Source organism: Saimiri boliviensis, chromosome 6, assembly GCF_048565385.1.
Source record: "Saimiri boliviensis isolate mSaiBol1 chromosome 6, mSaiBol1.pri, whole genome shotgun sequence".
Taxonomy (NCBI): Eukaryota; Metazoa; Chordata; class Mammalia; order Primates; family Cebidae; genus Saimiri; species Saimiri boliviensis.
Genome location: NC_133454.1, coordinates 84,586,458 through 84,611,238, shown reverse-complemented (window position 1 = coordinate 84,611,238; position 24,781 = coordinate 84,586,458). Strand labels below are relative to the sequence as shown.

At 40.3% G+C, this 24,781-nt stretch overlaps 1 protein-coding gene across 2 annotated transcripts in view; it reads right to left on the bottom strand.

Moving 5' to 3' along the window:
* Window positions 1-24,781, bottom strand: part of CALCB (calcitonin related polypeptide beta) — a 165,105-nt gene that overhangs the window by 119,072 nt on the left and 21,252 nt on the right. For both annotated transcript variants that reach the window (XM_074401134.1, XM_039471026.2), the window contains one exon: window positions 19,604-19,670. In XM_074401134.1, coding sequence (XP_074257235.1) covers window positions 19,604-19,670 — 67 coding nt within the window. The remainder of the gene's footprint in view (window positions 1-19,603; window positions 19,671-24,781) is intronic.

Below are 24,781 nucleotides of genomic sequence, written 5' to 3'. Positions count from 1 at the left end.
ATGCAATTTTTTAAAAAAAAGGATCTTTTCTTTGTCATTTAGACATCTCTGCAATTTCATATACTTGTGCCTAGGTATAAATTTCTTTTTATTAATTAGCTTTGAGATTTGTAGGGCTTACTGAATTTAAAGAGTTGTAAATGTTTGTTATTTCTGGAAAATTCATTTCCATTACCTTTCCAATATTTCCTCTCTTACATTCTCTCTATCCTCTCCTTCTTGTACTTGATTTGTTGACATTAGACTTCACACTATCCACCAAGGTTTTTAACTTTTATATCGTATTTTCTATTCTCTTTGTCTTTGTTGTTGTTGTTGAGACAGAGTCTCACTCTGTTGCCCAGGCTGGAGTGTAGTGACGCAATCTCAGCTCACTACAACCTCTGCCTCCCGGGTTCAAGTGATTCTCTTGCCTCAGCCTCCTGAGTAGCTGGGATTACAGACATGTGCCATCATGCTAGGCAAACTTTCTGTGTTTTAGTAGAGATGGGGTTTCATTATGTTGGCCAGGCTGTTCTCAAACTCCTGACCTCAGGTGATCCGCCTGCCTTGGCCTCTCAAAATACTGAGATTACAGGCATAAGCCACTGCAACCATGCCCAGCCTCTATTTTCTTGTTGTACTACTGGATCTAAGGAATTCCTTTAAATCTGTCTTTGAAATAATTAATTCTGTCCTTAGCTTTAATATTCTCTTTAACCTACCTATTGATCTTTAAATTCTTAGGGTTTTTTGGCTTCTAAAATTTTGTTTGGTTTTCTTCAAATCAATCTAAGACTTTTTTGTAGATACTTTTTTAGGTATACTTGTATTATAAACTAAATATTTATGTCCTCCAAAATTCACATGTTGATGTTGAAGCTCTAAGCCCTCAGTGTAATTGTATTTGGATATAAGGTCTGTGAGGAGATGATAAAGGTTAAATGAAGTCATAAGGGTAGGGCCCTAATCTAAGAGGGCTAACGCTCTTGTAAGAAGAGGAAAAGACACAACAGCATTTTCTCCCCTTCATATGAGGACACAGTGAGAAGGTAGCCATCTACAAGTCAGGAAGAGAGCCCTCATCAAGTACCAAAACAGCTGCCACCTCGATCTTGAATTTCCCAGACTCTAGAACTGTGAGAAAATAGATTTCCATTGTTTAAGCCACTCAGTCTGTGGTATTTTGCTATGGCAGCCCTAAATGATTAATTCAACTTGCAGCATCACTTTTAATTTATTCAAAATTATTAGACAAATTTATTTTGAAACCAATAAGTCCTATATCTGCATTATTTGTGGGTCTGAATCTTTAGTTTCTTATTTTTTATTACTCTTGTTTATGATGACTTGCTTCATGTATATTTTTGTGATTTTTAAATTTTAGTTCACATTCATTGGTACTTAATAACAGGGTGTTTTTATTAGCCTGAATTTATATTTTCTAGAATTAATTTACTTTTACTTCTATTTGATGTTTAAGAACATGATCAATTCAAGATAACTTTAAGCTACATTCCCTATTTCATTAAGAGAATTGTTTTCTATTTGTTCAGTTTGGCCCCTTTTAAAAATCTACTCATATACCTCAAATATAGGATGATACTTTGTGTAGAGAGATACTGACCAACATTAATCAATGTTGGAATCTAACGTGTATCCCCAGTACACATATAGATTATTATTTGATTTATTTGGAGTGAAGGGGTGCTTCTTTGAGTATAAAGATAACTGTATACTTCTGAGCATGATGAGCAGGCAGGCATAGACCCACAGAGAGACTTTCCAGTAAGTTGCTCCAATGTATCCCATAACATTAAAATTGAAGTAAAACATTGCCTTTGAAATTTTGAAGTTTTAGGTTTCAGATCACACCTTTCATCTTTTACTTGGAGGCATGAAAATCTTCCCAGCCTAGGTCTTATTCATGATTCATAAAAGGAAATAGCTTGCCAAGTATAACCTCAGCATGTGACTTGTAAAATATAATATAAATCCAAATTCTCTCTACATTAAAGTTACTCAATTTCCTCTAATGGCCATTATATTAGAGTTACGTCTATTCACAGCAGACAACACCTGTAAGTCATTCACTTTAAGTATCATGATTTTTCATTTTCAACACTAAAGACTTGGATTTAGAGAGGAAGGCCTCTGAATTTTGCAAGTCTGTCCTTAAATGGCTGTCTTTCATATTTAAAAATTATAAAAATATAAATAAAATGTTTCTTATGGAAGAAAAAAGGAAGGGGAGCAAGATGGTTATAAGTGATGGTTCAACATGCTGCCATATTGGTCAGCCTCTACCTTCTCATCTCCTCTATTCCTACCACTACTCATTGACTTCAAGGATACATGCATGGAAAAACAAAATGTCTTTTTTAAACTTACCTATAACTCTAATACTGATATTACCAAACTATAGCTGCTTTAGAATGCCAGATTGGGAAAAGGTTGGTTTGGCCAAACGGATCATCTTAAGTCTCTTCCTATGGGCATTCCCTTTCCCCTCATCTGAAGAATAAACTAAGCACTTTTCCTGCAGGGCTGACTTGAGACCTACTTCTGGGGCTATCTTGGTTCATGGGAGCTTTTGTCCCAGACTCACTGAACACCCCTAGTTGGTCACTCACCGTAACAAAGTGCAGGTTCTTCTTTACCCTACTTCTTGCCTCTGTCTCCATTCCCATTAAACTCTCTCTGTAGCATGGTAATGATATTTTGTTTCTAGAGCAGAATAGCAAACTGTTGTAACTCTATAAAGATGTCATCTCTCCATGAGATAACTTACAAATACAATGCAACTTCAAGAGGACTCTATTAAAATAAACAGAGTAATTCTAAAATTCACTTGGAAAAATAGGTTGTCAAGAGACTTAAAAAGAAGAAATCTGGGGATATAGGCCAGCTCTGAAAACTATTAGGATATTAAAAATAATAACGGTTAAATAGTGTGGTTCTTAAATAAGACAGAAATATCTATCTGATGAACAGAATAAAAAGGCAAGAAGCAGCCCCAATAATTTAGATAGAGAGAGTTAATTCGTGCTAAGGGGTGATTTGGGGCAGGGTCAACTTATCCACTAGGCACAAAAGGCAGTTTAGCAGCCCACAAAAATGTTTTCATTCTAAGTTCTTTTAAAATAAGAAAAAAGAATACAATAATAATACTGAACATGTAATAATTCAATAATACTGAACATGTAATAATTCATCCTGAAGTATAACGCAGTTGTAAAATATAATTATAAATATCATATTTATAATGATAAATAAAATATAATATTTAATATGTTTTATGAAGAAAGGGACTTATAAAAGCAAAAGTTCCTAGGACTCATGAAAATCATAATGTGGTTCTGGCTTGGAGAGCTTCTTAGCTTTTCTCTGTTCAAGATCTTTATCATTCTTATGATTATCACCAAGATACCAAATGGCATGAGGTCTAAATTAAAACAACGTGCTTGCTGTAGAAGTACAGTTGCAAGACCTGGAGTCCACCCACCCTTTTAGCAAGGTTGCTCCATCAGTAACCCACATATAGACTCTGAAGCTACCACTGGATTACCAGTTTGGGGAAAAATCAAGTTACATCCAAAATGTACATTTAAAAATTAGGAATTTGTTAAATAATTTAATGTGAATAAATTTCACAGAATAGAACCAAGAGTTTTTATAGATTTATTTAGATGATAATGTCTGAACTTTGAATCTTGGAAAGAATTTGTGAAGGAAAAGATCAATAATAACTTCTGTCTAAGAAAAACTAATCATAATGAAAATGAAAACAGCAGAAGTATCTGTCATAAATGCTAGAGAAACTGACTACTATGTATAATATATAAAATGTATTCTAATATATTGTAAATACCATAAATGCTCTCATAGCCAAACAGACAAAGACATAAACAGAAAATATGTATATAGCAAACATGGGTTGAGGGTGCAACAAAATTTACATTAAACAATAATATATGTTTTTATATCTATTAACTTGGCAAGGAATGTGTAATAACACTAGTGCCAGATATTTTGCAGTAAAATTAATGTGTACATACTTTCCGGCATTGGATATAAAACAGGAACATGGCAGTATATATTGAAAATCATAAAACTGTTCACACCCAGTAATTTTATTCATTGTAATTTAGAATGAGGAGATAATTCAAAAGGAGGGCAAATCTTTATGTATGAAGCTCTTCATTGTAGCATTATCTATAATAGCAGAAATTGAAAACAACCTAAATGTTCAACAATAGGAAGAGCAAAAGCAGTGAAGAAGATTGCAGTATATAGATCTAGGAGGATTTTCAATTCTTAGCGATAAAAGTAAGAATGATGGAAATTTTGAACAGAGAAAAGCTAAAAAAGCTCACCATGGCAGAACCACATTATGATTTTCTGCATCTATATAACTCAAGTGCAGGGGCTTCACTAGCTTAATAGCTTCATTGTCTACAGGAGCCATGACAAGTACAAGAATTGCCACACACAGGGAAGCTCCCAAGCATGTTCTCATAGGAGGCATTTATGGTTCATTTATACTTCCTCCCACTCCAGGTTTAGATTACCTATCAGGGTCATTTTCACTCTAAGTGATATTGCCTAGTAACAGAGTTGACATTCTAACCATCTTCAGGTTATTAAGAGAATGGAGCTAAAAGCTTGAAAGTCAGGTTCTTATGCAGAAGGGAAGAGTTTTGCTAACTATTTACCCACAGGAGGATAGCTAATTATCTCAGTTTTGTGGATAATTAATTATCCACAGAAATCAATATTTTTGTTTTCATTATGTCAAGTATTAAACAGCGAAGTCAAATAAGCAATTTAATTATAAATCTGGAGCTCAGAGGGTAACAAAATCTAGGAGTCATCAGCAATATTTGAAGCCATGAAAGCAGAGAGGCTCACTCAGATTAAGAGGGCAGAGAGGAGTAGAGGGCCTGGGGCAGTGAAACTGCCTTTGCAAAATTGTAATTGAAGAAATTATGACAGTGAAAGATATCAGATCTAACCAACTCCATCTTGCTTCTAACCTCTAAACTGTCCTTACCTATTCCTAGGCACAGGCCAAACTAGCCTTGGGAAGAAATTTAGTTTATAGTTTAAATAATAGCAATTCCCCAGGGCTAAACTGTTCTTGTAAGATGAATGAAAGGCCACCAGCCACCAAGTCAGAATGAGAGGAGCTGGAATTCTAAATATTACCAGCCATTATTCCAGAGGTTACAAGATTTGTAACTTCCCCAATTACTCTTAAATGTAACATCACTATTGTGAACCTAAGATTGGTCTTTTTGAAGTGTCTTTTCAGGTTTTCACATTTCTAACAACCAGATGGCCCCATCTGGACCTCCCAACCAGTTGTTGGGCCATCACGCAGGAACTGATTCAGCATAAGAGAACTGCTTCAATTCCCTATGACTTCATCCCCAAGCCAACCAATTGGCACTCCCAATTCACTGGCCCCTGCCAACCAAATTATCCTAAAAACTCTGATCCTCAAGTTTTCAGGAGACTGATTTGAGTAATAGCAAAACTCGGTCTCCTGCACAGCTGGCTCTGTGTGAATTACTCTTTCTCTATTAAAATTCCCATCTTGATAAATCAGCTCTGTCTAGGTGGTGGCCAAGGTGAACTCCCTTGGGTGATTACACTGGGGCTCTCTAAAATTTAGAGGTTCAGAAGAAAAAGAAGGACCAGGAAAGAAAATTAAGAAAAAGTGGCCAGTGAAGTGTAGTCATAAAAAACAATATAAATTTGAATAAAGAGGGAATAGCCAGTTATGTGAAAAAATGCTAGAGATATCAAACAAAATGAAGCCAGAAATATAACCCCTGGATTTGGCAACAAGGAGACCTTTACTGACCTTTCTGAGAGCCATTTCACTGGCCCAACTGATGTCAGGTGGAGAGAGAATGAGAGGCAAGGAAAAAGTGACAGAGATAACTTTTCTATAAAACAGCAGTAAGATCAGAAGTCAAAGAGAGGGCTTAAAAATAGCAGAAAACTGGCCGGTCACAGTAGCTCACACCTGTAATCCCAGCATTTTGGGAGGCGTGAATCACATTTGGGTGGGTGAATCACAAGGTCAAGGGTTCAAGACCAGCCTGTCCAACATGGTGTAACCCCATCTCTACTAAAAATACAAAAATTAGCCAGGCGTGGTGGTGGGCACTTCTAATCCCAGCTACTCAAGAGGTGGAGGCAGATAATTGCTTGTACCTGGGAGGCAGAGGTTGCAGTGAGCCAAGATCACATCACTGCACTCCAGCCTGGGTGACAGAGTGAGACTCCATCTCAAAAAAAAAAAAAAAAAAGTAGAAAACAGACATGTTTGCATGCTGATGAGAGTGATCCAGTGTAAAGGGGCAAATTGATGCAAGAGTGAAAAACTAGAGGGTGAGTTGGGGGGTGGACCCAGAGCCTAGAGGTGCTGGCTTTTGAAAGACGCTGGGACACTCCCTCCTAACATGTATGAAAGCAACTAGTGTGAGCATTTCAGAGCTTCTACTCAGTTCCTAACTCAAAATATTGGGGGACAGCCTATACTAATTATCATTTAACCCCACAGTCAATTAGTTCTATCAAGCTCCAAAATAAGCCAGAAGTTCCATAAGGTCAGGAGCTAGGTCTTATTTACTTTGTATGTTTAGCCCCAGGATTATGCTTGGCATAACTTAAGTCTCTAGTAAGGAATGCAAAGCCCCAGTGGTAGCTAGCATCATGGAAGGATGAGAGATATCTGGAAGCAGCTGGTCTCCTGCCACCATTTAAGTCATATCTCCTTGGGCACTGTAATGGTTAATTTTATGTCAACTCGACTGGACTAAGGGATGCCCAGGTAGCTGGTAAAACATTATTTCTGTGTATGTCTGTGAGGATGTTTCTGGAACAGATTAGCATTCGAATGGGTAGACTGAGCAAAGAAGATCACCCTCACCAAAGAGGGTGGGTATCATCCAGTTTGCTGAGGCTCTGCATTGAACAAACAGGTGGAAGGAAAGTGAATTTCTTCTCTCTGCTTGAGCTGGTGCATTTATCTTCTCCTGCCCTTGGACGTAAGTACTTCTGTTTCCCTGGCTTTCAGATGTAGACCGTTACTTACACTATTGACTCTCCAGTTCTTGGGACTTCAGGCTTGAACTGGAATTTATCCACTGGCCCACCTGGGCCTCCAGCTTCCAGACCCTCCAGTCCCTCATAATAAATCTCTTTCCATATATCCACATTATATGGTTTGGCTATTTGTCGCCACCCAAATCCCATGTCAAATTGTAATTCCCAGTGTTGAAGGAGGAGCCTGATGTGAGATTATTGAATCATGGGATCAGACTTCCCCCTTGCTGTTCTAATGATACAGTTCTCATGAAATCTGTGTGTAGCTCCTCTCCCTTCCCCCCCTCCACCTCCTACCAACCATGTGAAGATTTGCTTGCTTCCCCTCCACCTTCCACCATGATTGTAAGTTTCCTGAGACCATTCCAGCAATGCCTCCTGTACAGCCTGCAGATCTGTGAGTCAACTAAACCTCTTTTCTTTATAAACTATCCAGTCTCAAGTAGGTTTTTATAGCAATGTGAGAACAGACTAGTAAAGAAAATTAAACCAGGTGTGATGGATAATGCCTGTAATTCCAGCACTTTGGGAGGCAGAGGCAGGGAGATAACTTAAGGTCAGGAGTTCAAGAAAAGCCTGGCCAATATAGTGAAAGTTGGTCTCTACCAAAAAATACAAAAAGTAGCTGGGCATGGTGGCATGTGCCTGTAGTCCCAGCTACTCAGGAGGCTAAGGTTGGAGAATCACTTGAACCCAGGGGGCAGAGGTTGCAGTGAGCTGAGATCGCACCACTGCACTCCAGTCTGGGTGACAGGCTGAGACCCTGTCTTAAAAATTTTTTAAATGGGTATTTCTATAAGGTGGGGTAGGGAGTAGGGTATTGCTATAAAGATACCTGAAAATGTGGAAGCAACTTTGGAACTGGGTAAGGGACAGAGGTTGCATCAGTTTGGAGAGCTCAGAAAAAGGCAGGAAGATGAGGAAACTTCCTAGAGACGTTAAATTGTTGTGAACAAAATGCTGATAGTGATATGGACAATGAAATCTGGGCTCAGGTTTCAGATGGAGATGAGGAATTTACTGGGAACTGGAGTAAAGGTCACTCTTGCTATGCATTAGCAAAGAGTTTGGTGGCATTGTCCCCCTGCTTTAGGGATCTGTTAAACTTTGAACTTGAAAGAGATAATTTATTTAGTGTATCTGGTGGAAGACATTTCTAAGCAACGAGGCATTCAAGATTTTGCCTGGCTGCTTCCAAAAGCCTACACTCATTTGTATAAGCCAAAAAAAATGACCTGAAATTGGACCTTATGTTTAAAAGGGAAGCAGAGCATAAAAGCTCGGAAAATTTGCAGCCTAGCCATGTAGTAGAGTGAAAAAGCAAGCAAACAAACATTTTCATGAGAGGATTTCAAGCCTGCTGCATAAATTTGTATAAGTATAAAGTGTCAAATGTTAATAGCCAAAACAATGGGAAAAATGCCTGGAAGGCATTTCAGAGTCCCTTATAGCAGTCTTTCCCATCACAAGCCTGGAGGCCAAGGAGGTAAACATCGTTTTATGAGCCAGGCCCAGGGTCCCACTGCTCTATGAAGCCTCTGGACATGGTGCCCTGCATCACAGCTGCTCCAGCTCCAGCCATGGCTAAAAGGGCCTCAGATATGTCTCAAGCCACTGCTCCAGAGGGTACAAAACCTTGGCAGCTTCCACGTGGTGTTAAGTGTTAAGCATGCAGCTGTTCAGAGATCAAGAGTTGAGGTTTGGGAGCCTCTGCCAAGATTTCAGAGGAAACAACTGGAAACACCTGGATGTCTAAGCAGAAGTCTGCTGCAGGGGCAGAGCACTCTGCTAGGGCAGTACAGAAGGAAAATGTGGACACCCAACTGGGGCACTGACTGCCTAGTGGAGCTGTGAGAAGAAAGCCACCATCCTCCTGACCTCAGAATGGTATATATCCACTGACAGCTTACACCGTACACCTGGGAAACCTGCAGACACTTAACACCATCTCATGAAAGCAGCCACAAGGCCTATAACCTGCAGAGCCACAAGGGTGGAACTGTTCAAGGCCTTAGAAGTCCACCCCTTGCATCAGTGTGGCCTGGATGTGAGATATGGAGTCAAGGAGGTTATTTGGGAGCTTTAAGATCTAATGACTGCCCTGCTGGGTTTTGGACTTGCATGGGGCCTATAGCCCTTTGTTTTGGAAAATTTTTCCCTTTTGGAACAGGAGCATTTACTCAGTGCTTATACTCCCATTGTACTGTGGAGGTAACTAACTTGTTTCTGATTTTACAGGCTCATAGGTGGTGAAAGGAACTTGCCTTGTCTCAGATGAGACTTTAGATTTGGACTTTTGAGTTCATGCAAGAATGACTTAAGACTTTGGGGGACTGTTGGGAAGGCAGAATTGTGTTTTGAAATGTGAGAAAGACGTGAGATTTGGACGGGAAGGGGCTAAATGAATGTGGTTTAGCTCTGTGTCCCCACCCAAATCTCATGTCAAATTGTAATTCCCAGTGTTAGAGGAGGGGGCCTGGAAGAGGTGACTGAATTATGACGGCAGACTTCCCCCTTGCTGTTTTCATGATACAGTTCTCACGAGATCTGGTTGTTTGAAAGTGTGTACCACCTCTCCCTTCCCTTTCTTTCTTTCTTTCTTTCTCTCTCTCTCTCTCTCTCTCTCTCTCTCATCAGCCATGTGAATATGTGCTTGTTTCCCCTTTGCCTTCTGCCATGATTATAAGTTTCCTGAGGTCTCTCCAACCGTGCCTCCTGTACAGCCTGCAGAACTATGAGTCAACTAAATCTCTTTTCTTTATAAACTACCCAGTCTCAGGTAATATTCGGGGTACTTGCTCACCACGCTTTCCCTCAGCAACCAAAGGAAAATACGTCCTTGAGTTTCCTCTGCTCTCAAGAAAGTCATTGCCTGACTTTTTCTTATTGAAATCAAGATCTTGCCCAGAAGCCAACTGCTCCTCTGCAGCTCTAAAAAGCAATGTCTTGGGCTAGCTACTGACACTCTGGAGGCCTGTTCTTTAATGGTCCTTTTTCATATTTGATTAATAAATCCTAAGAAGCTTGCTTCTCATCACTATAGTCTCCTTGAAAGCTACTGGCTATAGAGATGAGGGAGGGCTGGAGCCAGTGACCATTCAGAGACCCCTGGAGAAAAATGATTCAAGGGATTGTAGGCTTTAAGCTGGTCAGGCTGGAAATTTGCCCTTTAAGCAACTAACAGAGCATCACATCAATACAGTCTAATTTCTGTGGCAGTAAAGCCCCTAAATCAGCAATACATAATTTGGTTTACAGCTTTTAATATTGGAAGAGGAGAACAATAAATTCCTATTTTAAAAGAATTGTAATTTCTTAAAGATCCCTGTGAAAGCAAATATTCATGTGAAACTAGTTCAGCTCATATAGACATGTCAATGTAAGAAGAAATAAGCCTCAATCCATATATAATCCTCAGGTTCAGTCACTAAAACTGGCCCCCTAGGGACTGAGCTTTGTAGGGTTCTTGAAGGTCAAGTTTCTTTGTGAAAATTAGTGACAGAATTTCTGTGAAGGAGCTCCAGAAACACTTAAGAGCTATGCAAATTATAATGAACACCTTAGCTAATAGCTGAGTACAGATGGTTAACGGGCAAGCAAGAGAGATACAGCAAAGATGAGCTATCTCTGGGTCGCAGTGAGAAAATAAGCAAAGGAAACCCAGGCTCAAGAGTGCAAGGCAGGTGAGAGAAGGAATAGCAATGGCTGAGGAGACAGGAAGGCCAGAGACAGGGTCCAGGCTGAGCAGAGAACACGAGGAGGAGCTCTCAGAGTATTAGAACTGCAAGAGCTCTTGAACTGATCTAGTTTTGTTTGCTTTTGTTTTCTTTTGTTTTTTGGAGACAGAGTCTCACTCTGTCATGCAGGATGGAGTGCAGTGGTGTGATCTCAGCTCACTGCAACCTCCGCCTCCTGGGTTCAAGCAATTATCCTGCCTCAGCCTCTCCAGTAGGTGGGATTACAGGTACATACCACCACTATCAGCTACTTTTTGTATTTTTAGTAGGGATGGGGTTTCACCATGTTGGCCAGGCTGGTCTTGAACGCCTGACCTCAGGTGACCTACCTGCCTCAGCCTCCCAAAACATAAAGTTTTAATGCTTTATTTGGAAGACAGAAGCCGAGAGAGAGAGAGAGAGAGAGAGAGAGAGAGAGACCTGCACGGGTAATGAATATTAGTGCCAAAAGACAAGCCACAGAAGGACTTTTTCCTGAGGCCAGCCTGTACTTGAGTAGGTACATAGAGACCCAGGGCCTGTCTTCTCAGCTGGATTCAGCTTGCCTTTCTCCTCTTTCCCAAGGCTGCTAGCTTGCTACTGCTTTAATGTCTGAAATCAGGTGGTTTTTGCTTCTAACATTTTGCCCCAATAATAAAGGCTGCTGCAATTTCTAGAGGGGATGATATGCAGAGGAAGATGCTAGTACTATCAAGGCTGAGAACTGTGTGAAGACCTTGGGCATTGACAGTAAACATAGCAGCCTCACAGACAGCCCTAGTCAAGTCTGCAGGAAAGCCCTACCTTCCATGCCATCCAACCTATCAACCCAAGATACTTCTAATTTCCGAGAAGCTACTTCAGGAGGTGTCCAGAAGCTTAAAAGTTTCTCCCAAAGCTGCCTAGGCAGAACCAGCAATTCAACATGGTGCCTCTGTTGCTCAAGCACTGTCCTGGGGAGGATGAGGACCCAAAGTGCATTACTGGAGGGTCTGGTTATCCTTAATCTGGTTGAGAGCCCTCCTTGGTATCCTTCTGCTGGGACAAGTGCAGCTCTGTAGGACACAGCAGACCAAAATCTGTAATGCTGGCTGGTGTGCAAAGGATGTGCCATAGGCCTCCATGAGCTCTGACTTCCGACCTTTATAGCTGGGGCCACTGATTTCCTGGAAAAGGTCACCTTCATAGCTGCCTTGGGCACCAGTCCTAGCCTGACTGCTAGTTCCAGTCTAGAAGCAGCTTTCCCAGAACAAAAACAAAAAGTCCCTTCCATTTCCTTCCTTCCCTTCCCCTCCTCTCCCCTCCCTTCCCCTCTCCTCCCCTCCCCTCCCCTTCCTTCCCCCTCCCCTCTCCTTGCCTCTTCATTCCTATCTGGCCTGGGGAACCCATGCCCATAATTGTTTCCTAATCTCAAACCTCTCTGATGTCAAGTGCATACAGACCTTGCCTCTGTGGCTACTGTCTGGATAGTCTCCAGGGGACTCCCTGGCTTCTTCTAGCCATCCCCAGTTTGCATTTTCCCCTACAACTTGTATCTCATTATTATAGGGGCAAAGAGGTCAAAAGAGGTAGCACTACTCTTGGGTTCATGAAAACCAAAACATGTTCCTGTCCTGGTAAATGAGGTCAACTACATGAGCCCTTTAGTATCCCATCTGAGCCTGTTGGCAAAGTGCCCTGGGCATGAAAGTTTAGGGGGCAGAGCAACGCAAGACTTCATATACTGACTTCCAAGGTATGTAGCTAAGATTCCTGTGGTTTAATTCAACACAGAGCATATCATGTATGGATAAGCCCTGCTCTGTGCAGGGCTTCAGACTAACACGTTTTTTTCTGAAGTCTACTCCATTCAGGAAGGAAGGAAGGAAGGAAGGAAGGGAGAGAGGGAAGAAGGAGGGAGAGGGAGGCAGAGGGAAGGAGAGGGAGGGAAAGAAGGAGGGAGGGAGGCGGGGAATGAATTACAGGCTCTATAAGAGAGTGCCTTAGTCATTTGGATCAAGAATTAGAATTCTCTTTGGAATCATTAAGGCTGAAAGTAAAGTGAAGTATGGCAGTGAAGCATGTTAGTACAAGCGTGTATGATGGTTGGGATTGTAGCATTTCATGAGCATGGTTATCCTTTTAGGAGTTTGAGGAAGGTAGGTCAGAGACCAAGTCTATAAGGAGCCAGGAGTTCACATACTCATTCATCTGACAACCTTGTTAACTACAAATTAGGTTTGTGTTAGTGAACTAAATGACCACTCATGAAGAGGCAAAATGGCCATTGGCTCCTTAACAGACAAATGAGACTAGATTTGACTCCAGCAAGGAAAGAGGCAGCCTGACCAGAGACCTCACAACACTCTGACCAGATTTTACTGCAACTCTTTGGTGAAAAAAATTAAAGAGTAGAGTTCTTTGAAACTCTATTTTTCATCCATTTCTATCTCACCCCTGCCATTTAGAACAAGGATTGCCAACCCTTGGGCCACAGACTAGTACCAGTCCATGGCCTGTTAAGAACTGGGCCTCAGAGCAGAAGATGAGTGGTGAGGCAAACAAAACTGCATCTGTATTTACAGCCACTCCCCACCACTCACATTGTAACCTGAGCTCCACTTCCTGGCAGATCAGCAGCGGCATTAGATTCTCGCAGGAGAGCAAACCCTACTGTGAACTGCACATGCAAAGAATCTAGGGTGTACACTCCTTATGAGAATCTAATGCCTGGTGATCTGAGGTGGAGCCCAGGCAGAAATGCTAGCACTGGTGAATGGCTGCAAATACAGATTAATGTTACCAGAGAGATTTGACTCCACAGAGACCATAATAAATCAACTGCTTACAGACATATCAAAACCCTATCAGTGAGCGGCAAGTGACAATTAAGCTGAATTTGATGGCAGGCTTCATAGTGGCAAGTGAGTTGATGTACTTCAATTGTACCACTGCATCTGATGGCAGGCTTTAAGTCAGAATTTGACACTTATTTAGTCTGCATGTGACCCAGCCATTATTTTACTTATGACTTTCATCTGCACCTCTTTTCTGCACTGTGCATTTATCTCAGTCGGTTTTGGTAAGCCTACAAGCTAGTTCTAGCCAAAATTAGTAAAAATCCTAATGGTGAAGAGTTGATCCTGCCTGCTGCTAAGGACATTTCATGAACTTTTAGGAGAGGCTGCAGTCAAAAGGTGGCATGTGTTCCTCTTTCAGCTAGCACCATAACTAGATGAATTGATGAAATATCAGAGGATACTGAGGCACAATTGTTAGAGAGGATTAGTTAGTCACCATGGTATGCAACCCAGGTTGACAAGTCTACCAAGTTGATAACAAGGCAAAGACACTTGTTTTTGTGCAATATATTTTCAGGAGGATGTGCATGGGGATGTGTTACATGCACTTTTATTGCCAACTGACAGCACAGCTGCAGATTTATCCAAGTCCTTGAATGATTACATATCAGGACATGTGGGTTGGTCATTTGGTGTCAGTATATGCACGGATAGAGTAGCTGCCATGACTGGACAGATTTCTGGTTTCACTACTCAGGTCAAAGAGGTGCTTCTGAATGTGAGTCTCTGTGCACTGCATCAGCCATAGAGAAATGCTGGCTAGCTGAAAAATGTCTTCTGAACTTAACAATGTTTTGTGGAATGTGATTAAAATTATCAAACACATTAAAGTACATGCCCTTAATTCACATCTGTTTATACAGCTTTGTGAGGAGATGGACACAAAGCACAGAAACACCTCTTATACACAGAAAAGAGATGGCTTCCTAAAGGAAGATCACTGGCCAGAGTTTTTGAGCTATGAGAGCCACTCCAGAGATTTCTTTTAGAGAAACAGTCACCACTGGCAGCACATTTCAGTAACACAGAATGGGTCACAAAACTTGTTAACTTGGGTGACATATTCAACCTGCCTAATAAATTCAATCTGTCATGCCAGGGGAAAACAACTATGTTCAAGTCAGTGGATAAAGTGGCTGCATTCAAAGCCAAATTGGAATTATGGAGGTGACAAGTGAACATTGGGATTTTTGACATGTTTCAAACATTAGCAGAGATTTTGAAAGAGACTGAGCCAGGACATCTTTCTCCAAGCTGGTGTATGATCACCTATCTCAGCTTTCAAAAGAGTCTGAGCATTACTTTTCAACCACGAAAACCCCCAAACTGGAAAGGAATGGATCTGTGACCCATTTTGAATAAGGCAAGTGAATCAACTTTGTCCATGCTAGAAGGGGATCAACTGCTTGAGACAGTAAATGATGGTGACCTTAAAAGTATGTTTGAGCCAATTTAAAATCTCCTTACATTCTGGATTAAAGTTGAGGCAGGATATCCCGAGATTGCCACAATAGCATTGAAAAGCTGCTTCCATTTCCAACACCCTATCTTTGTGAAGCAGGATTTTCTGCAGTGACAGCAACCAAAATGGGATTACAGAGTACACTGGACATAAGCAACACACTTCAGGTGTCATTGTCTCCTATCACCCCCAGATGGGACCATCTAGTTTCAGGAAAACATGATCAGGACTCCCACTGATTCTACATTATGGTGAGTTGTATGATTATTTCATTATATATTACAGTGTAATAATAACAGAAAGAAAGTGCACAATAAATATACTGCACTTTATATCATCCTGAAACCACTCCTCACTAACCCTGGTCTGTGGAAAAATTGTCTTCCATGAAACCAGTCCCTGGTGCCAAAAAGGTTGGGGACCATTGATTTAGATAAACTCTTCTAAAGTCTTGCACTTAAAAACCCTATCTCTGCTCTTTGTTCTCTCCCCACTATCTTCAGGAACATCTTCATCAACTCTGACTGTTGAATACAATGAGTTAATGAGTTCCAAATTTCTCTTCAAATAATCAGTATGCCAGTATGTTCAGCTTTTGTGTTTTTTGTTAACTATTTTAAAGTTTAACTTCCTTGTTCCTTTCCTCTCCTTGCCTCTAGTTTTAGTAAACAACCTCCTTGCCAGCTCTAATCAGTTCATATCTGTACTCTTGGGTCATCTGCTCCTCCTGACTCACCTCTGGTTACATGCTCTAACCTGAGTCATCTTTAGTTACTTGTGTAACCATCTTTCTTGCTAAACTGCTCACCCTGCCACTCTGGCCTATACTCCTGCTCACTTTAAAATCCAATTAGAATTAGCTTAGACTATGTGGTCCAACCTTAGCCAATAGGGGAACAACACAGCAGTAGGAGCTACCTGCATCAGGGATAAGAACCCTTCTGCTCCCCTGTTCAGATGTGCTCTCACCATTGCCCATCTGTGAGACATACCCTTCTATAAAAGTAAATTGTCTTGCTGAGAAAATTATTTGTCTGAGTGCTAGTTCTTCTCTTTGGCACTGAAGAACAAGCATTTTGTTTTTAACATTGACCCTCTGTAAGTAAGAAATAGTAGAATAAATGACTATACCCATTTTACCAATGAGAAAACAGAGACTTGGCAAAGATCACATGACTGGTAAGTGAAAGAAGAGTGTTAAATGGAAAAATCAATTGACCTGAGAACTCAAGAGTTTCTGGTCCTCTCTTTGTTGCTAAGCCAGGTAGCAGACCTTTTCCTCTTGTTTCTTCACCTAAGAATCTGGGTTTTGTATGAGTCCTTCCAGCTTTCCACTGTGATATAGTAAAATCTCTCCATTCCCTTCTAGCCTTCCTACCTGGGGAGCTTCCTAACACTGACTCCCAGATTGACTTAGTTAGAATTTGGGTGAGGAGGGGGATCCAGTTATCAGCATTTTGTAAAGACCCCCCAGGAGATTCCAATGTGCATCGAAGGGTGGTGAGAAACCATTGAGTTAGAAGTCCTTGAGGAGCAGGCAGGAAGGCCAGCCAGATCAGCCTTGCTGCCTCTCCCTCTTAACCTTCATCCCCTAGATACCTCCTCTCCATACTAGGACTGTTTCTAAAGCTGCAGTCAAGCCACACCCTTCAACTGCTTTCCACACTGCCCTTGTTGACAGCTCTAATGGACTCTGCAGATTAAACAATCCTAGCCATTTTGAGCTGCCCTGGGATTGGCCTATGAGACAGCGGTAGCAGCTGCTGTTGCTCCTGGTTCTAATTTAATAATTTACTGTAAATAACCTCCATTTCCTCCAGTGCTCATGCTTGTTAGCCAAATGGAAGTGAGCAAGAGCTGCCTCTAATGAGGCGTGGAAGCAGAAATGAGCATCCAAATGGAGCAGCAGCACTGAATTAAGTCAGGGACACTTAAGGCTTCAAGTCATTTTTGTAAACTAGCCACTTCTCATCAGGGAGGCACAGCCAGGGGTCCTGCAGAAACAAATCTGTGTGCTCCATGGTGAGATTTTCTATTAGGAAGGGCCCTTGGGGAGGTGATGAAGGGACTCTTCCCTGCTCACTCCCTCCTACAACACTTTTTATCATCCATCCACCACACCCTTATCCCAGCTCTGCTCCAGTACGCCAAAGTATTGCTCAGAACCTTATTCCTAGCCAGTTTAACAGATATTCTCATTGTTCTAAACTCTTCCTCTTGGCTCAGGTATCCTCCACCGTGTATGGAGAGGATCCAAGATTAAGACGCTTTACAGCCACTTGTATTAGTACTTTCCTGGGCTCTGAGTGAAGAGTAGGAAAGTTGTCCACCAGGGAACATTTTCCATGTCACCATGCTTTTTCATCCTAGAGGGATGCTGCACAGGGTTATCTTATTTATCCATTATTAATTCACTTACTCAACAAATTTATTTATTTATTTACACCATAAACAAGGGAAATCCCATGTTTCTTTTACAAGTTGTATTCAACCCAACAGCAGAGGTAAATATGTACACATGGCAGAACACTGTAACCACAGCTCAGACGCCACAAAGATATCACCCTCCTCTTGCTCAGTAAGTTTATGTTCATATTTGTCTAGGTATTGGAGACTATGCTAGATGGAGTATATATGAAGGAGACTTCTGTGAAATAAAAGAATTGGATTGTGGCCATTCACCAAATTGAGATCCAAAAACACGTTGTATGGATGGGAACTGTCCTTCTGAAGGTTAGAAAGCAGGATAAAGCCATGGCAATGAGAATGATGTGTGAGTACCCAGGAATAGACTGAGCCCCAAGGACTTGGCCTTCAGGAAGAAATGTTGCTTATGGAGACAGTGTACTGCTAGAAACAGGATAGTCCCAAACTAGCAGCATATGTGCACACTGAGGGAAATGAAGGCAGGAATATGTGAATTTAAACCAGAACTCTTATAGGGGCAACTTCAGACTGGATTTCAAAGCAGAAAATCTCCCTTGCACTTAGGATCAAGGCATCAGTAACTCCCCATCACCTAGAACTGGGAGTAACAATTAAGGTAGGTCTACCACCCTCCTCCCAATAGATGGAGAGTCTGATGCAGTCCTTGTAGGAAACATTTCTCACCCTACTCTGCATATTGAGAATAACAATTGCAGTAAATCACTTTTAAATCATGGTTACTAATGGGAATGCATCATATTCATCAATCATGAAGAATCATGAGCCTAGAAGATCAAGTATACTTAGTATGTCATACAAAGTATGTCATACAAAGCCCCCTACAGCCTAATTTCTTTTCATTTTGGCCAGTTTTATTGATGTATAATTGCCACGACATTTCAGCCTCCTCTTCAGCCTCTAGCCAGCTTTCTCTGTGATGTTCATTCTGCTTAGAAGCCTGTGGTTTGGGTGAAATTGGTTACCCCTACCCCAGTTGTAAGGGTTGGTCTGATAGATTTTAAATGATCACTAATTTTTATAACTCTTTCCATGAAGACACGGGGACTTGCCTCGAAAGCAATGGCAACAACAACAACAAAAAAAATTGACAAATGTGACCTAATTAAACTAAAGAGCTTCTGCATAGAAAGAGAAACTATTGACAGAGTAAGCAGACAGCCTACAGAATAAGGGAAAATATTTGCAAACTATGCATCCAACACAGGTCAAATATACAGAATCGATAAAAATATTTAACCAATTCAACAAGCAAAAAACAACCATATTTAAAAGTGAGCAAAATACATGAACAGACACCTCTCAAAAGAAAACACACAAGCAACCAATATATGAAAAAAATGTTCCAACATCACTAATTATCAGAGAAATGCAAATCAAAACCACAATGAGATACCATCTCACGCCAATCAGAATGGCTATTACAGAAAAAAAAAAAAAAAAAAAAACAGATGGTGGTGAGGCTGTGGAAAAAAAGGAATGCTTATTCACTATTGGTGGGAATGTAAATTAGTTCAGCCACTGTGGAAACAGATTGTAGATTTCTTGATGAACCCAAAACAGAACTACCATTTGACCCACCAACCCCATTACTGAGCATATATCCAAAAGAAAATAAATCATTCTACCAAAAGTCATATGCATTTGTTTATTAATCACAGCACTATTCACAATAGCAAAGACATGGAATCAACCCAGGTGTCCATCAACAGTGGATTGAATAAAGAAAATGTGGTACATACACACTATGAATACTATGCAGCCATAAAGAAGAATGAAATAACGTCCTTTGCAGCAACATGGATGCAGCTGGAGGCCATTATCTAAGCAAATGAATGCAGGAACAGAAAACTAATTACCACATGTCCTCACTTATACGTGGGAGCTAAACATTGGGTACTTATGGACATAAAGATGGCAACAACTGACACTGGTAACTACTGAAAGGGAGAGAGAAGAACAAGGTTTAAAACCTAATTATTGGGTACTATGCTATATCCTATATCCAAATAGTCACTTCTGAGTTTAAGACTTCAACATACCTTTCTGAGGGGGACAAAATTCAACCCATGCTGCTCTATCCCACAGTAGGTCCGTAGCCTCAGGACTCTGAAAGAGACAAGTCATACTTTTATTATTTTGTGCCATTTTACATGTTGAACCTCTTCCTACAATGTTATTCTACCTCTTCTGTCTTCGATTTCAGGGCTCAGATAAAATGGCATCTACTCTTTCTGCTCCTCTCTTCAAAAAAGAAAGAATTATTCTCTCTTCTGTTTCATATCACTTGTTTATATCTCAAATAGAGCACTCTTTATTAAGGTTAAATCTGTACATATGTACCTCTCTTCACACTGGTCTGTGTGTGACCCTGATGGTAAGATTGTCACTTGTACCTAGCTCATTGCCTGGCATATAGTAGATATTCAGTAAATGTTGGATGAAATAAAGTTATGTGCCCTGACATCTTGTATTAATTGTTAGAGTGCATTATTTATTAAACAGAAAAAAAGGTTTTCTCACCCATCCCTTTAAAGGATAATGAGTTGGCAAAAGACTCAGGATTTGAGTCTCCAGGCTTATGACATCAAAATGGTCTTGGGAAATTAGTGGGAGGAAAAACTATTTGAACAGTGACTGGAAATCACCCTTGTCCCAGATTTTCCCCTAATTAGGTTTTTCCTTGTGCTAGGAATCCCATCATAAGAACCTCCAGACATCAAGTGCACCATCTTCTGATTATTATGTTTTGTGGTTTGTAATTATTGTTCACTGGTGCTTTTGTAATATTAATATGAAAATGGCAGAGGAGCAAAACCCTAACTAGCAAACATTCAGTGTGTTAGCCTGTGAAGCTTCTACTGAGCTTGTATGTTGGGAGAAGGGAAAGAGAAGGTATCCAGTGGTGCCCTATAGGAAGTAACCCTAAAGAGTGATGCCCACAGGTGATGAGTGGGAGGTGAAGGGAGAAAAGGCATCTACACTAGGTCTATCTCTATGGAAGTCAAGGCTCTCTTGTTCATCAATTGTCTGGGTTCAGATGTGCATCATTGCTGATGTGAGTTTAGGAAATAATTCCAGCTTCCTCTTCATGCCTAACAGACTCCTCCAGCTATCCTGACTGATATCCAGCCAACTGAATATCAGAACTGTTTTGCATAGTAGCCATAGCACATAGCCCAGTAGGTATACAATTGGCAAATGCTCATTCATACAACAAATACTAATAGTATCTGTCCCATATACTTGCTGTGAAGATTAAATGATATCATGTATCTTAAGAGCCTGGCACCTAGTGAGTGCCAAGTGTATGGAGGATGTTACATTGGATTATTAATTCTTTACTTCTACCCCATAATAGATTTATATATCTAAGCCCTTCACTACATGACTTTTCAATATCTTTGTCTTGGAGTAGTGCATGGTGATGCTCATGGTTAACACTGAGCGTGGCCATACAACTTGCTTGGTCAATGGAATGTGAGTGGATGTAACATATGTCATGTCAGACAGCTTTTAAATGTGCTTGAATGATTTCTTCTAACCTCTTGGAGGTTCCTCCCTCTGCCATGAGAAGAGTATGACCCAAATGGTCATTGTTTCTTCAGCCTGGATACAGAAATGGAAACACATGGAGCATTCTAACCTCAACCTGGCCAAGTCAGCCCAGCCGAGATCAAACAAACCACAACTTATCTGCAGATTGATCAGCAAGAAAAATAACTGTCGTTGTGAGCTACTGAGATTTTTGTGGTGGTTTGTGATGCATTATTGCTGCAATGGTTGACTTACATTATTATTATTGTTGCTGCTGCTGTTGTTGTTGTAATATCTACTCTACAGAACATTATAGCGCTTCAGACTCTTACTGCAGAAGGGAGTGCAGAATAGTATAGAGAGAAACAACTTAAACTCACAGAATGTCATATTTCATTTTACATATAGAAAAATTATATCTAGAGATCTGAAATTAATTGCTCAGAGTTTCAAAGCTTATCCACAGACAGAATTAGCAACTAGCTTATGCCTCACAAGCTGAGTGTCCACATATCTCAGTTTGCCCAGAACAGTTGTTAATAGTTCCCACTTTCTCTCAAAATGTTCTTGATTTGAACAGTAAGCTATGTGATTACCTTATTCACCAGCTAACTTTCAGAAAAATTAGTTTGGAAGTTGTCTGTAAGATTATTTCAGTTGTAAATAAATGAAAATCCAACTCAAACTGTGTTAATAATAAAAGCGATCTATGAGCTCATGAGGTAGGGTGGGAACAGCAAACATACCATTTATTTTGACCTCTTTGGTCCACATATCACTGTGGCAAAGTAAAATTAGTGGTAGTTGGCTTCTTTATCCACACCCTGTGCTGCACCCTTTCTCATATGTAGGGCAGATGCACCTGACAGCAATAACTCAAGCATACCCTGAGAACAACCTTATGGTCTAATAAGAATGTGTTCAGGGTTCCAAGCTGATAAATCCAGTTCACTCCTTATCTAGAAAGGACATCTAACCCCCACCCATTCCTTGGAATTCAGGGAATCGAGATGCTTTGTTTTGGGTTAAATGGGGATTGCTAACTAAGGTTTGGTAGGCGGAAGTTGCTATTTGAAAATACTATATAACCTGCATACTTTTTACTAATAGGAGCAGTTTTTCTGCCCAGCTCCCCTCTCTTGGACGGCCCTGTATGTTAGTCTCCAAAAATCTCTATGTCGAGTTTGCTGGTTCCGGTCTCCTCTTCAGCCTCTTGGACACAGTGCCACTACTATTGGAGTAAGTAGGGGTCTAGCATGACATCATGCATATTCCAGAAGACAGAAAAGAATGTCTCTGAAAACCCTCTTAGAGGAAGAGCCCAGAGTCTCCCAGCAAAAAAATCCTTGTGTTTCTTGACCCAATATCATTTACATGACTATTCCTATAACCAAAATATAAAACAGGGTCACACTAGGAAAGTAAGATTTCCTTCTTCTAAACCAGGTGTTTTCCAAAATGCAATCCCAAAGGGCAGTTTTGCCAGAAGTCCATATCACCCTTGAACAACATGAGTTATGAACTGCACAGGTCCACTTATATGTGGGCTTTTTTCAACCAATCCAAACACAGATTGAAACTACAGTGTTCCCGGGATATGAAACCTGCATATACAGAGGGCAGACTTTTTCTATACTTGGGTTTCGGGCTCCAGAAACTGAGTATGTGTGGATTTCAACATACACAGGGATTTCTGAAATCAGTCCTCCACATACACCAAGGGAAGACTGTACTTGCCATCTGGCAGTAGGAACAGCATGAGCCAAGGCATTGAATCATCTTGGTTTGAATCCCAGCTCTACCATTTACTATGTAATCAGGTGTGTTTGCTTAATCTCTCTCTGATTTGCACACGTAAATTAAGGAACAAGAATGCCGACTTCATAGTGTTTTGAAATAATTTAAAAACATAAAGCATTTAAATTACCTAGCACAATGATAAGCAAATAAATTCATAAATTCTCACTTTCCTTTTTTTTTGCACTTAATAATTTGTTTAGAGAGAGAATCAGAACAAAGAAATTACAATAGCCTGAGGTATTGATCTTTACCAAAGGCAAGATCCTGTTGGTTGAGTGTATGAGAAACCACTAGAGTATGCTTTCCCCCGGCCCTGCTAGAAATAAGCTAACAAATATACGATGTTTGGCTATCGTTTTTCTGGACTTATTTGCCACAATTGTCAGATTCTTCCCTTAGTGTATTAATGATGTCACAGTCTTCTATTAGGTCAGCCTCTAAGGGAGACCACACTTCAGATGTCTAATTTTGCATATTATATGTGAGGTTATTCATTTTATCCTAAAGCAGTACTAAAGTACTTCATTTCCTATGCTTCCTCTTGATGGAGAAGGTCAAAGGAATTTAAGGATGTGAAATCCTTACGTAAAAATCAAAAAAGTTATGCAGAAAAAGGTAGCATTATATATGCATTGCTAGAGGGCTAAGATTTCGTGAATCCCAAATCAGACAAGCTTCCCTGCTCCCAGCATTAGTATTCTCCACAAACAAACCCTGCAGCCAAGCCTTGCATGGCATCAAAAAAAACTTTATTTTGAAATAAATTTAGATTTATCGAGAGTTGCAAAGATAATACAGAGTTCCCATATACCCTTCACCATGGTCCTTTATCAAAACTAAGAAATTAACACTGGTACAGAGTAATATTAACAAACTACAGAATTTATTAAGATTTCACCAGTTTTTCCAATAACGTCCTTTATCTTTCCAGTATGTCATGTTGCAATTTAGTTGTCACGTCTCCTTAGTCTCCCCTGAGTCTTCAACAGCTTCTCAGTCCTTCCTTGTTTTTCATTACCTTGACACTTTGGAATACACTGGTCAGTATTTTTTAGACTGTCCCCAAATTTGAGTGATGTTTTCTCATGACTAAATTGAGGCTAGAGATCTTGGGAAAGAATGTCCCAGAAGTGAGGCGTCTTTCTCATTTCCTCATATAGAGAAGTTTACGTTTACTAATATTTATCACTGGTAATGTTAATCTTGATCACTTGGTTAAGGCAGTGTCTGCCAGGTTTTCCTGTTACCAAAGTTACTATTTTTCCCTTTCCATATTCTCTTTGTCACATGAGAGTCAGTAAGTAAATGCAGCCCACATTTAGAGACACTTAAGTACTTCCTTAATTTCTGGCACTACAAGACGCTCCAAATTTATTTTATATTCTCCCTGCCCCAGCCTTAGAGTCATCCATTTATTCAAGGATTCCTGCTTCCTTTTATTGAAGAATAATATATAAATATAAAATTATTATTTAAGATCTGGATGCTAAGTGGGCTGCATCTTTTGAAAACAGATGTCAAAGAACACAGCTTTTATTATAGCTTAATGCCAAAGAACACCGCTTAAATCAAAGAACATAGCTATTATTATAGCTTTGTAATTAATTCCCTTTTTTACTCTTGACCTTCCCCTGAGAACTTACCCTGAATCTCCCCACAACATCCCTTCATTCACTCACTCACCCACACATTCATTCAACATCATTTATTTAGCTATCATATTTGTCAAGTACTCTTGTGCTTGGCATTGAGATGGCACTGCCACCTACATAGTCTAGATGCATGTTGTCTGAAGTTATGGCTCTGCCAAGACCTAATAGATAGGAATTAGTCAGGCAAAGGGAAAAGGGGAGTCAGTTGAGGTAAAAGAATGGAAAATAAAC